The 14,690-nt window shown below is 36.5% G+C and overlaps 1 protein-coding gene across 1 annotated transcript; it reads left to right on the forward strand.

Annotated features, from left to right (window-relative positions):
* The first annotated feature begins 711 nt into the window (after window positions 1-711).
* On the forward strand, window positions 712-14,004 carry LOC142340301 (myeloblastin-like). Its single transcript, XM_075390876.1, has 3 exons — window positions 712-961; window positions 7,325-7,421; window positions 13,333-14,004. The coding sequence occupies exons 1-3, from the start codon at window positions 712-714 to the stop codon at window positions 13,865-13,867; spliced, it is 882 nt and encodes a 293-aa protein (XP_075246991.1). The 3' UTR covers window positions 13,868-14,004.
* The last annotated feature ends 686 nt before the right edge of the window (window positions 14,005-14,690 follow it).

The following is a 14,690-nucleotide window of genomic DNA, read 5'->3' on the forward strand; positions in this document are numbered from 1 at the left end:
ATGTTGTAAAGAGACTAAAGATAGACGATTCGATCCATGATGACGCAGTTTATTCAGAAACCAACTTCTTTCGGAAATGGAAATCTGATTTTCTGACAACTTTCACAAACTCAATGCCAATAATTGAAAATCAGTCGCAGTTTTTGCTTACCTCGTGCTTTTGGCAGTGGTGTGGGATGTATAGCTGACTATAATTGTCTTGTTATTGAGTTATGACGGAAGGGGGCTAATTTGATCCTATGATTCTGGAACGGTTAATTATTAATAATGCAATTATTTTTTTTTCGCATGTCCCTTTACTTTGTTGCTACAGTATTATAGGAAGTTTTATATAGTGAAACTCAAGCGTCAATATTTAATCAATGATTTTTTTAATTCCTCGCAAAACTTGATTTCTTACATCAGCTCATATGTTTCTATTTTAATTTACCGCCAAAACCAAACTGTGCGAATTGACAACTGTCAAATCAATCTTATGAGCGGGTTGGACTTTTGGACTTTCTTCCTGATTATGACCTATTTTGCTAACTTTTGTCAGTAATGTCACCCCGAATGTCCGATGAACATGTCAAGCTTGCTGACGTACTTGATAATAGATTGCACTAAACTGTGAACCCTAATTAGTATTTGCTTAGAATTTTGTTTGCGCAAACAAAACATTGAGTTTGTTCATGCTGAAACAATAAAAACAAACGCCACTTTCCTGACAAAATGAATATACTCACATTTGGTACTTTGGTTATTTTCTTTTTCAATTCCAGTTTATGTCGAAATTTTAATACTAAATTATTCAAACCCGAATTTCGGAGGTCATTGCAACTGAACCTTGTTAATGGTTACGAATCAGAAAGGAGGCCATTTTACGTGCGTCTAGTGAAGCGGTGGACAAATGAGTTGATTTGCGGAGGTTCAATCATAAGTTACCGATTTGTATTAACTGCTGCTAAATGCTTAGAGAGCGGTTAGTTTCAATAATTAGCGTCATTTTTTGGCGTCAAGACGAATGTCGATATTACACGAAGAAGCTTCACCGCACTTTTGATAACGTACAAAAAACATTGTTACCATTTTTGCGTTATTTACCGGTATTTTGACGTTTTTTTAAACGTTTTTACCGGTATTAACGTTTTTACCTGTATTTTCGTGAACAGATGCTCGAAGCCTTTTCGTTTTAAAGCAGCCTGAACGTTTTTGACCAGTTCCGAATGTAGGAAGCTTTTACGAAAAGATCTGAAAAAACCTGCCGGATCCAAATCTTAGAAAAATGTTGTCAACAACAAAACTTCTATACAACATTACAAAAATGTCATTGCGCCTTTAGTTTCCTATAAATTCACTTGTGGTTTAGAAAACATTATGATTGACACAAATATAGTTTATAATCTTGATTGAGCTTTTGAATCTTGTGGTGGGTTGCAGACCACACTGAACGAAAAAAAAACATCGTGTGTTCCATTTTCTGACTGGCAGTTCAAATAATTTTTGATACACCAACTCATCGAGTTTTTCTTCAGTACTTTGAGAGCGCTCACAAATTAGAGGTAGCTTCAACCTCAACAAAACAAAACAGAATCTTTCTACCACAACAGGGGCGAAAAATTTGTTGAAAGTATAATGTTAATTGTTTAAAGTATGGAAAGATATACGTACCTCATCCACGTGCTGATTTACATCTTGGTTATTTATGAAATGAGTGAATGCAACAAGGAGCTAACACGTGCTATTTATACTAGATTTGTCCCCAACTTTTCATATTGTTATAGGTGATATGATGACCCTTGATCTTTTAGAGAAGTAAATTATCAGAGTAAATAGCTAGTTAAGATCGGATGTCATAAGAAGTCAAGGAACTTATAAATTAAAGGTGATCACCATGATTGTAAAAGTGCGGTAATTTGGGGTAATAAATATGGACTGAATTTCGTGTTAATTGCCACAGTTGTCAACCATTATTTCTAATTTAACTATTCGATTACAAGATTTGTCTCTGCGTTCCCATTAACCAACAGGTTATGGGCCCAGATTTTTTCTAAGTTAAGTAATCAACCCCGATCGTAAATAGAAAAACGTTGTTGCTGCGCCTCTTTGCTACATAAGAGGATCGCTGAAACCACTGGGGGAGGAAGACAGAGAAGACAAGGAGAGACAAGCCTTGTAGTCAAGAAGTGGCCAAGTGAGACCAGAAGAAGCAAGAGTAAGAAGCTTGTGTAACTGGTTGGGGGACTTCAGTTGTGGAGTTGGAAGCTTTTGTAAGTGGTTGGGGGACTTCACTTAAGAAGTGAGCAGTTTGTGAAGCTGGTTGGGGGACTTCATCTGTTGAGTCGAGAGCTGGTGTACCTGGTCGGGGGACTTCAATCGTGGAGTGCTAAGTGTGTGTAGCTAAGCAGTGGATTCTGCTTGTGAAGTAAAGAGTGAGTGGAGCTGTTGTGGGGGATCAAAAAGGAGCGCGGAGGTTCAATTGTATAACAGAGCTGTTGGGGAACCAGGATTGCTTAGTATAGCTGAGAACAGCTCAGCTTAAACAACTGTTTCCTTTTCAATTGTGTGTGCTGTGCTTCTGTAAGATACAAGTTTGGTCGAAAGACACAAATTTGGTGGTAAAAGATTTCTTAATTAGGACTAGGATTAGGGTTCGAGTACATTATCCTCGGAAGGTGTTGGTATCCTCATCGTGCTTATTCGCGGCAGAAAAACCCTGGCTCAATGTCAATGTCCTGCTTTCGATTTTGTCAAGGATACTACAGAACTCGAACAGAACACCAACTTCTAGATTAATTTAGTCGACCAAACTCTTTTTGCTTAGTGTTTTTTTTTCTAACAAGTGCTACCATATAACAACAAGTGCTAACCTGGTGGTAAAAAGCATTTTATTGGATACACAAACATAACGACTCACCGCTTCGTCGCCAACACAACCACCAACAGGCAACAGATTCAAACACGCGTAGAAAAGAAAGGAGTTTTGATCTAAGTCCGAACAAGATTTTTTTGACAGCCGGACCCTTTTCACAAAAGAATATTTACCTAGAGCAGTACTAGCTTAGAAAAACAAAGGACATAGTTGGGGCATCATAAGTCTTTGGTTCAGTAGGGAACAATTAAAGCTAAAGAGTTAATTTGAGACGAACGGAAATTAAACGAAAGTAAGACAGGCCTAACAATGAGCTCAAAATTAGAAAGATTGGTATTCAGCGGGCGTGGGGATAATTTCTTGTATTTTGCTGAATAGTTTGAGGCTTGTATGCACTCTTTAAAACTTGGTAAAGTTCTTAGTGGAGAAGCCACCTATCTAGATTATGTGCCAGCTGTTAGAAATAATTCTTCGGAGGAGCAACGTAGGCAAGCTATAGAAAAAGGGAGGAAAGAATTAGAAGAGAAAAGGAAGAAATTGTGGTACGAGTTAGTTCAGGCTTTAGACAAAACATCAGTTCTTTTTCTTAGACCACATAAGGGTGATGGCACTAGAGCTTGGGATGTACTGTGTAAACGCTTCAAAAGTTTTGAGAGACCCCAGCTACACAAATTGATAGCGCAATTAGCTAGCCTTAGGAAGACTGCAAGTGAGAGTATAGTAGATTAACTCACCAGAGCAGATGATATGCAATACAACTTAACACTAGTGAATGAAGGAATTAGTGGAAAAATGTTTGTCTCAATAATTCTAAAAGGGCTCCCGAAGGAATATGAAAATTTCGCAACACTCGTGAAATACAGCAAAGACGAGAAAACTCTAGAGGAAATAAAACGAGACCAGATAAACTTTGATAATGAAAACGTAAAAACCAAAACAGAGAGCGTATTCTTTAATAAGGAACGGAAATGTTTCAACTGCGAGAAAATAGGACATATCGCAAAAGAATGTAGGTATAAGAAAACGATTCCTGAACAAACCAAAGCTTCTCAAATGAAATGTTTTAAGTGTGGTGAGCACGGACATATAGCTAAATTTTTTAGAAAACTACAGAAACATGAGAAAAGTTTTTAAGTCAAAGCAGGAGAACCAACCAGAGGGGCACGCAAAATTTAGTTGAGGAGCAGAATTTAGAAGAAGAAGAAGAAGAAGAAGAGATCTTTTCCTTCTTTCAAACGTCGGAAAACAACCTTGCAAATGAGCTAGATTTAGACTCAGGTGCTACCAGTCATATGATTAAAGATGAAAATTTATTCATAGATATAGACAAGGAGTATTCTGGTACCATCACTAATGCAAACAGCAGTAAAAGTTCAGTTAGTGGGAAAGGAACAATTGAAATTAGGGTTTTGGATTCCAATGGTTTAGCGCGAAAAATAAGATTAAATAATGCGTTGCTTGTTCCCAACAACACAAGGAATCTGATATCAGTGTCAAAACTTAGAGCAACAGGCAATGAGGTCGTCTTTGGTGGGACTTTAGAAATACGAACAAAGAACGGAACAGTTTTCCCTTTCGAGGAAAGAGATAGTTTATTTATCTGGCGCAACATTGATTACGGCGAGCAGTGCAACTTAGCAAATGGAGATCCCCTTAGTTTGTGGCATAAGCGTTTGGGTCATAACAATGTTGAGGACATATACAAATTAAAAGATCACGCAGTGGGGCTAAAAGTAAACGAGCATGATTTAGCAAACTGTGAAATATGTCAGCTAAATAAATCAAAGAAACTTCCAGTACCAAGAGACTCAGGAACAAGAGCAAGTGAAGTCTTAGAAATTGTTCATACCGACATATTAGGGCCCATCCAACCGGAAGCGGTTGATGGTCATAGGTATGCAATAGGGTTCGTGGATAGTTTTAGCAGATGTTAGAAACTATATTTTTTGAGGACAAGGGACGAGGCCTTTGAAAAAGTTGAACAGTTCTTTGCAGAGATAGGACAACCAGGAACCTTAGTTTGTGACGGTGCAGGGGAATATATGTCAAATGACATTAAAAAAATTATGTAGACGAAAAGGCGTTAGGCTTGAGTTCTCGGCACCGTATACACTACAAGAAAACGGAAAGGTTGAGAGGAATTGGGGGACAATAACCCCAATGGATAGATGTCTTTTAGAGCAGTCAGGTTTAGAAAAAGAGTATTGGCCATATGCACTTAACATGGCAACTGAGATTGAAAATTTTTGTTTCCATTCAGGTATTCAGAAGACACATTTTGAGGCAATGTACAAGAAGAAACCTAACTTAGAATCAATCAAAGTGTTTGGTTGTTCAGCTTTCGTTCATGTTAAAAAAAAATTTTGTGGTAAGATTGATAGAACTTCTCAAAAAGGAATATTCTTAGGGTCTTCAGACAATAGTAAGACTTATCTGGTAGTCATGCCAAATGACAAAGGGGTCTTTAAGGTTGGAAAATCTCGCAATGTAACTTTCAACGAAAAAGAAATGTTTATTGAAGTCAAAGAAAAGAAGGAAGAGATAGTCAACAAGCATCATTCAGATGGTGATAGAGATTTAAACCCGGAAGCTTTCCTTGGTGAAATTGTTAAGAACGAATTGCTACCTAAGTCTATTGATGAAGCAATTAGGGATAAAAACTGGTACGAGGCAATGAAGTTGGAATACAACTCATTAGTGGAAAATAAAGTTTGGGTAGATGATATGGTGATATTAGGATTGCAGGAAGACTTTTGTGAAAACTTTAAAAATAATGTTAGTGAGCCATTTCAAATTAGCAGTTATGGAGATCTTAGCTGATTCTTAAATATAAAAATTGAGCGAACACAAAACAAAATTATGCTAAGCCAAGAAGCATATGTAGAAAAACTACTAGAGAAGATTAACATGAGCGAATCAAAGACACTGGAAACACCTTTAGATGTTAGCCTGAAACTATCAAAATTAGATTCACCAGAAATAGGCAGCAATGAGCATAGAGAAATGCAATCATGTGATTATAGGGGTATAGTGGGATGTTTGAACTATTTGGCATTAACAAGTAGACCAGATATTGCGCACGCAGCCAATTTATTGAGTTCGTTTGTTGAAAATCCTGGAAGGAGACATTGTAATGCGGCAAAAGGGTGTTTACTAAAAGGTAAAAAATCAGAGAAGATGGTTTTTAGAAAAAGTGAGAAACTGGAGTTAACAGGGTTTTCAGACTCAGATTGGACAGGCAACATAGACAATAGAAAAAGTACAAGTGGTTTTTGTTTTAAACTTAATAATAGTTCAGGTGCAATCAATTGGGCTAGCAAGTTACAAAAGTGTGTATCTACTTCAACAGCTGAGGCTGAGCTTAACGCCGTAGTAGAGGCCAGTAAAGAAGCAGTACATTTAGTTAACCTATTACGAGAATTAGATTTAGAAATCCAGCAGCCAGTAAACGTCTTTGTAGACAACCAAGCTTGTATTGCTCTAAGTAAAAGTTCGATTAATCACGGAAAGACAAAGCACTTTTCATTAAAAGTGCACTTCGTTCGGAATTTAGTCCAAAGTCGACTATTAGAGCTAAACTGCTTACCTACCGATCGCATGCCGGCAGACACACTTACAAAAGCATTGGGGAGGACCAAAGTATCACTTTTTCGTGATGTCCTCGGAACAAACACTTAACATGATAGGAGGAGTGTTGAAAGTATAAAGTTAATTGTTTAAAGTATGGAAAGATATACGTACCTCATCCGCGTGCTGATTTACATCTTGGTTATTTATGAAATGAGTGAATGCAACAAGGTGCTAATTATACTAGATTTGTCCCCAACTTTTCATATTGTTATAGGTGATTTGATGACCCTTGATCTTTTAGAGAAGTAAATTATCAGAGTAAATAGCTAGTTAAGATCGGATGTCATAAGAAGTCAAGGAAGTTATAATTTAAAGGTGATCACCATGATTGTAAAAGTGCGGTAATTTGGGGTAATAAATATTGACTGAATTTCGTGTTAATTGCCACAGTTGTCAACCATTATTTCTAATTTAACTATTCGATTACAAGATTTGTCTCTGCGTTCCCATTAACCGACAAAATTAAGATAAAAAGATGATTTTCGTCTTTCTTCGAAACTATAAAGCCTTTGCAAATACTTAAATACTTTAGTCAACAATTTAAATGTCATTAATCGGATTCTATCAAGAAATTTCCGATTTCATTTAGGGTTACTTTGCTGTGCTCAGGTGTTGCGTTTAATTTTCCAATTAAACCCGGCTAAAGTGGCTCCAAAACCTGCCATACACAAAAATATATAACAAAAGGGAGTTATTAAAGGAACTATGCACGAGGTCTATGAAGGAGAGAGTTATATTTTTCCTCCTACTTGAGATTGAACATAAGACGTTACTTCCATTTTGTAGCGTAACCCATTTGGTTTTTGAAAGCGTCTCATCACTTAACTTATACTCTTTTTTCAGTTGATTGTAAATCAATTCTGGTTGAAGTTGGTGATTTTAACGATAGAAGGAGCCCAAAATACAGTCATGGAGTTTCACGAATTGTCACAGCTCCAAGGTTAGTTACTTTTTAAGCTTTTTAAAGAAATTACTCCCGGGTTGAGAAATTGCGACGAAATCGAAGCAAGAATTGTCGTTTTTGGTCGACTTTTGTTGATTTTGTCGGTTTTTTATGTAGGAAATCTCGATTATCCACGTTTTCGTCGGTATTGTCGGTATTTGATGTAAGAAGTGTCGATTAGCGTAGTTTTCGTCGGTATTGTCGGTTTTGGCAGTAAGAAGTGTCGATTATCGTCGTTTTTTGTCGGTATTGTCAGTCTCAATTTGTTTTAAATACAAAAGAAATAGAGTAAAACTAAGTGACAAGTGGTGCAGTGGAGGAGAAGGTGGCTAGTAATATAGGGGTGCAAGGTTCGAATCCTGGCAGGGACTGTCCGGTTTGTAAGATTTTTAGAATGGCAAAAACCGACGATTCTTACGTTAAAATACCGACGAAAAGCGATCAAAACGACGAAAAAAACGTAAGGGCTTTGATCGGTTTTGGCGAAGTAAAACCGACGAAAACCGACGATTTCTTATGTTTAAATCCGAAGAATTTCTCAACACGGGCTCTCATATTTCATATTTCATCGTTTTTCTGATCAGAAGAATAAAAAACATGAATTCATTTTTATTTTGTGAATCGAACAAATTTTTAAGCAATCAGTTTTAAGCTTAACTATTAAATATTAATAATTTTCAACGGTGCTTGCATACAGTTTGATGAAAAATGGAACATCAAAAAAACTTTTACGGATCAATGAGATAATTTAGTAAGTCAGAACTTAAAAACAACAAGGCGGCTCGGTAATGTGCAATGGCACATAAGGTTCCGACCCCGCCCATCCACAATTTTGGCATAATTGTCTACCAAATGAGGAACAGATAGAAAAACCCAAAAATTATTTTTTGCGAATCCCAAAAAAGCCCAAGTATTTTTCAAAAAATTCTGTATGAACGATATGATAACCTCCAAAACAAACAACTCAGTGGAGTACAAATTGATGCATTAGATTGCTGTAATATGTCAATATTAAGAAAGCGAGTCAAAACGAACAGCAAAATCAAGCAACAACAACAACAAACAATAATTACATCAAAAAATTTATGTCCCTCTTAAAAACTAAATTTAATAACAAAGTCAACATACCGTCAGATAAACATGAAACTAAACAAAAATAACTTATAAATCACCAGAAAACATATGCAACCAGTCCATAAAAAGGTTTGGTAACAATTATACAAAAAAGAACAAAAACAGAAAAGTAAAAAAAATTAATTTATTTTTTTGAAACAATTAACTTCAAAGTAATATATACCATTAGGAATAAATTAATATTACCACAAATTTGCGATTACCACTGCTTCTATAGAAGGGCATTAGGACCTGACCTTATTCATTTTTTAAAGCGGCTAAAAAGAACAACAAAGAACAAACAAAATTTCAATTGAAACTTGCCAGAAAACGCTGTCAAAACCGTCAAGCCAAATTTTGGCACTCAAAATATATTTGATTGCGCCTTCTTCAAAAAGCTATAATGTAGTACGTGGCCATTCATTAGTAAGACTAGGTAACAAGTAGACAAAAAAGCGAAGTGCTAAAGTATGTAATACTTTTATTTTTTTTTCGAAACAAAATTACATTCAATGTCATGAAAGGCATTAATTACAAAAAGAGCTATTTAAATATCGTCGTTTTTTCATGAAAAGGAAACCCTCGAGACCTGTAATTATCCAGAATATTTCTTGCATCTACAAAAAGAACGTCAAATATGACAAAAAATCAAAGTAATTTAATTTTTTTTTGTGAAAAAGCGGGGTCGAAGCCAGTAAGGTCATAACAAAATCTTTAAAAAAAGATTTTGGGACACCAATCCCTTTTATTCCCTTGACACCCATAATGTCATATTTGACCTGTAATCAACTAACGAGATTAGGTAACAAAAAGAAACATAAAAAGAACAAAATTGCGAAGTTAAAAAAGTTTTTTTTTTTAATTTTGGAAAACGATGGGTTTGAAAGTCATAAAAGCCATCAGCTATCTGCTAATATCAGAATATCGGTTTTTCTATTCTTCCATGAAAAGCCAATGAAAGCTATCACTATACAGGAAATTTCATACGACCGAAACGACAAAGTATAAATGACAGTTAAGACAAAAATTAAAAAATTCAATTGATTTCTTCAAGAAAGAGGCGTCGAGGCCATTAAAACGATGATTTATGTCTTTCAGCATTTTAATATGTTCAATTGTGCTTTAATTTGAATGCTAATAAGGTGACATGAGAACTGTCAATAATGTGATAATGTGACAAAATTAGAAAACGTGAAAAACTGGCAAATATCAAAACAAACAAAAATCTAAAATCTTGTAGTATCAAAGCCAGAAATCAATAGTTTCAGGCTTAAAACTGCAACCGAGAATAAAGGTTAACTCAGTAGAAAGAAGAAGCAGTCTTTTTTTGCTGACACTAAGCTGGAAGTTGAACAAATTACGAAAAAAATAGAGGAAAAGTTAATTAAGCCATTATTTATTGAAAAGTCAATTATTTTTAAAAAAGAAACGACCATAAACTTTCAATTAAAAAACTAAATGCATTAGCCTGGAGCTGTTTAGCAAGCGAATTGGTGGGACCTATCACTCCTGAGCTTTGATTTGATATGTTCTGTTCTTTATTATTAAAGAAAAGTCTTTTTTTTTTAAAAAAAAAAAGACCGACTGATTACAACCCGATTTTTTTTGGATTGTAACAGTCCAAGAATGGCCCAAAACCACCCCTGTTAATACTTATTGTCCGTTAAGAACAATTGATTTTTCGAATGTTGTAGATATAGATAATTTCTGAGTTGAATCTCAAAAAAAATTTTGCATTTTTGATAATCAACGAGTAAAGTTAGCAAAAAACGGCAAAGTTTTAACTACAAGGCACTCTCTGCGGATAGAAATAGCCCCCCTCTGAGTTTAAAAAGATTGTATGAGTGTTGTTTGGGGGTGTACTGTAGGCAAATTTAATCAAAGTGGACTAAAGTAGCTTATTTCGTGCTGTTGTTGATGAAAAAGGCTAAATTTTGAAATGTTTATCCAGATTTTTTGACCAAAAAATTAAATCAAAACAATCAACAATGCTTGTTCGTCTTCAAAAATAAAATCAACGACACTATTCTTAAAAATTGTAACAAATTTTAGCAAAATTGACGAAAATTTAGGCAAAAATTCCGGAAAATGTGAATAAAAACAACGTGAATTCACTCTTCTTTTCTCAGAAGTTTAAGCCTCGATAACTCCATGTAGAAAACGAAAATTAAAAAAATCTTTTTAATTCCATATTCTACGCTGGACGAGCTTTCTAATGATACCAGTCTCAACTCTCTACGATGAATATATCGAGCGGCGAAAATTCACGGAACAAAAAAAAACCAGTTGAGTATATAGTTCCTCCCCCCTCAAGAGGGTCGGAACAATAAAATTAACAACAGATGCTCCGTAACACATTTTTCTTTTCTATTAATTTTCAATGTTTTCAGTGATTCAGATATTATCATTGTCTGATGGAAATACAGATTTATTTTCAAATTTTTACATCTGACGATTTGATGTGCTTCAAATTATCTATTAATTAGTTTTTTACCCTTTATTGTTAGAGCTCCTGTGTGCACATAAAATTTCCAGGGATGACTTAGTGTAACAACTATGATACTAAATTCATTTTTTTTGTCTGATGGGTTGAGGTCCCAGACGGAAAGTCGATATGTCCAGACCCAGATGAACGCACGACGGGGGTGTCGTGCGTTCAAATTTACATGGTCTGGAAACAAGGAAAAACGCACGAAAGTCTGATCATGAACGCACGAATAGTCTGGTGAACGCACGAAAGTCTGATCATGAACGCACGAATAGTCTGGTGAACGCACGAAAGTCTGATCAAGAACGCACGAATAGTCTGGTGAACGCACGAAAGTCTGATCATGAACGCACGAATAGTCTGGTGAACGCACGAAAGTCTGATCATGAACGCACGAATAGACTGGTGAACGCACGAAAGTCTGATCATGAACGCACGAATAGTCTGGTGAACGCACGAAAGTCTGATCATGAACGCACGAATAGTCTGGTGAACGCACGAAAGTCTGATCATGAACGCACGAAAGTCTGGACATGAACGCACTAAAGGTCTGATGAACGCACAATTTTTTTGTGCGTTCATCAGACTTAAGCGCGTTCATGTCCAGACTTTCGTGCGTTCTTGATCAGACTTTCGTGCGTTCACCAGACTATTCGTGCGTTCATGATCAGACAAAAAACTAACCTTTTATGCTTGTAGATGCCCATTGAAGATGAAGACGCCAGAGGGTTCCATCAGTCCACAAATCCACATAAAAAGTCTTTTTTTTACGTGAGGTACATGAACATTTTTCTACTAATAGGAGACATGCCTTTTTTTTGCTAGGGTGAGCAAAATTCAAGGTGTCTAACTATCAGCATTAAGAATAAAATGAACCTCTAATAAGACTTTTTTTGATAATTAAGACTTCTTTTGACACTCATTTAAGAAAGCTGAAATCAACATAAACATATATCATACATCATAAACACACATCATAGACTCAAACCAAAAGACCGAAGCGAGAGACGAGCGAGACAACGCGAGAGACGAGCGAGAGAACGCGAGACAACGCGAGAGACGAGCGAGAGAACGCGAGACGAGCGAGAGAACGCGAGACGATAGCGAGAGAACGCGAGACACGAGCGAGAGACGAAAACAAGGGCGAGAGAAAGAGGGGAGGGGGGAGGGAGAGCACCGAAAAATCTTGACGCCCGAAAGGCGTCCCACCCATTTTTAACTCTATATTTTTGATTTTTTTTTCAAAAAAACCGTACGCAAAACTAACTTTTTTTCTAGACAAGCTATACCAAAAATTCTTTTTGCTTCACACTCTAGATACACATGGGATACTCCATACCAAGTTTGGTTCAATTTGGACAACTCCTTGACCCGATGAAATTCTTATATTTTTGAAAATAGAATAAGCGAATAAGTCGAAATTTCCGTATGAAAAACTAACTTTTTTCCTAGGCAAGCTATACCGAAAATTCTTTTCGAAAATTTTAGACCAATTATGCTCGTTTTTGGTGGGTATGCTCCACTTTAGCCACAATTCGTGATAAAATTAAGAATCCGGACTGACCGAACTAATTTGGACAAGTGTTTACCTAGTTCCAAAAGTCTGGACATGAACGCACGAAAGTCTGGTGAACGCACGAAGGTCTGATGAACGCACGAAAGTCTGGTGAACGCACGAAAGTCTGGTGAACGCACGAAAGTCTGTCGAACGCACGAAAGTCTGGACATGAACGCACGAAAGTCTGGACATGAACGCACGAAAGTCTGGTGAACGCACAAAAGTCTGGACATAAACGCACGAAAGTCTGGTGAACGCACGAAAGTCTGGTGAACGCACGAAAGTCTGTCGAACGCACGAAAGTCTGGACATGAACGCACGAAAGTCTGGACATGAACGCACGAAAGTCTGGTGAACGCACGAAAGTCTGGACATGAACGCACGAAAGTCTGGTGAACGCACGAAAGTCTGGACATAGGCACTTTCCGTCTGGGACGGTCTGGACATAGGCACTTTCCGTCTGGGACGGTCTGGACATATCGACTTTCCGTCTGGGACCTCAACCTGGGAGAAGAAAAGTGTTGCAATTATTTTTTGGATACTACTAATTAATTTAGCTTTTTCCTTTTTGTTTACTATAGGTTTTCAAATATGGCCATTGATGATCATCGAATATCTATTAAAATCCTTGTTTATGTGTTATAAGATTCGCTGAAAAATTTTATGATTTAGTGTCATTACTAAGAATGATACTTTTATGGTATTCATCTCAGGGTGATAAACTATCCTATAAAGTTGCGCTTTTTTAGCCAATTTCTGCTGGTCAAAAACGGAAACAACCTTGCTCTGCTCCAACTCCGCCGACCAATTACGGATTGCATTCGAATTATCAGCATTTGCATCACAGAGAAAGAACACGGAACGCCAGTAGCTACCTGTGGTCTAGGTTCAACATCTGGCTCCAAATATTCACCGACCAAAAAACTGCGAGAAATTCAGTTAAGAGAAAACAAACTACACAAACCATTCTCCCCATTTGTAACTGAAAGGCGACAAATTTGTCGAGAAGATTCAGTTTGCACGACTAGAGTGACTCCTGGTGGCAACTCTTGTTTTGGCGATGAAGGGAATCCGTTGTACTATCGGAACCCTTGCTTTAACAAAAGCTCTGCGGGTCCCTTTTGTTTATATGGCGTAGCAACAGAATACGATTCAAAGACCAACAATGAATCTGAAAAGTGTGCAGGCGGGAGTTCTTTCGCAAGAGTGTCCCATTTTGCAAGATGGATTGATTTCGTACTTTGGCAGGCTGCACCAATGCATTTACCTTGTGGGATTTTTTAAGAGCCATCCGGATCAAGTAATTAGCTATACTAAACTACTGTTTAATACAGTGTACCAACTTTTTAACTCTTAACCAATTTTCTCATAATATTTTATCAGATTTTCGGTAATAGTTTCATATCGAATCCGACGTCTGCTGAGCCATAGCCCGCGAGGAAAGGTAAGCTGATTATACTGCAAATGTTAAAAAAACGTTAAAAAATGTTAAAATTATATAAAGTATCGAAATAATGGTGAAATAACGGGGTTAAAATAGTAGGGATTGAATAAAAAATTATTATTTTGATACTTTATATAATTAGTTTTTTTAACATTTGTAGTATAATCAGCTTACCATTCCTCGCGGGCCATGGCTCAGCAGACGTCGGATTCGATATGAAACTATAACCGAAAATCTGTTAAAATATTATGAGAAACATGGTTGTAATGCGAATTCTAATCTGACGGGTGAAATGATAGACGGGTGAAATCATATGGTGTTAAGATATGCGGGGTTAAGCTAATCGGGTGTGAAAAGAAGTAAAATGGTGCGAAACACCCCATGGTTACTGGTTACTGACTTGCAAAAGTGAAAAAGTTTGTACTAACTTTTCAGTAACAAGAAAGTTTTTATTTGTCACCAAATTTGACTACTGAAGTCCAGACTTGAGAAATGGTACAAAAAATGACGAGAATTTCTGGGTCTTTCCAATAATAACTATCATATTATAGTATAAATAGATTAATTGTTAGAGTAATTCAAAGACAAGATAGAGTATTTCAATAAGGTATCAAGGAGTAACCATTGACAGCAAACTGAGTTTCTCAGAACAAACTAAAAACG

Source organism: Convolutriloba macropyga, chromosome 5, assembly GCF_964194025.1.
Source record: "Convolutriloba macropyga chromosome 5, txConMacr16.3, whole genome shotgun sequence".
NCBI classification, from domain to species: Eukaryota; Metazoa; Xenacoelomorpha; order Acoela; family Convolutidae; genus Convolutriloba; species Convolutriloba macropyga.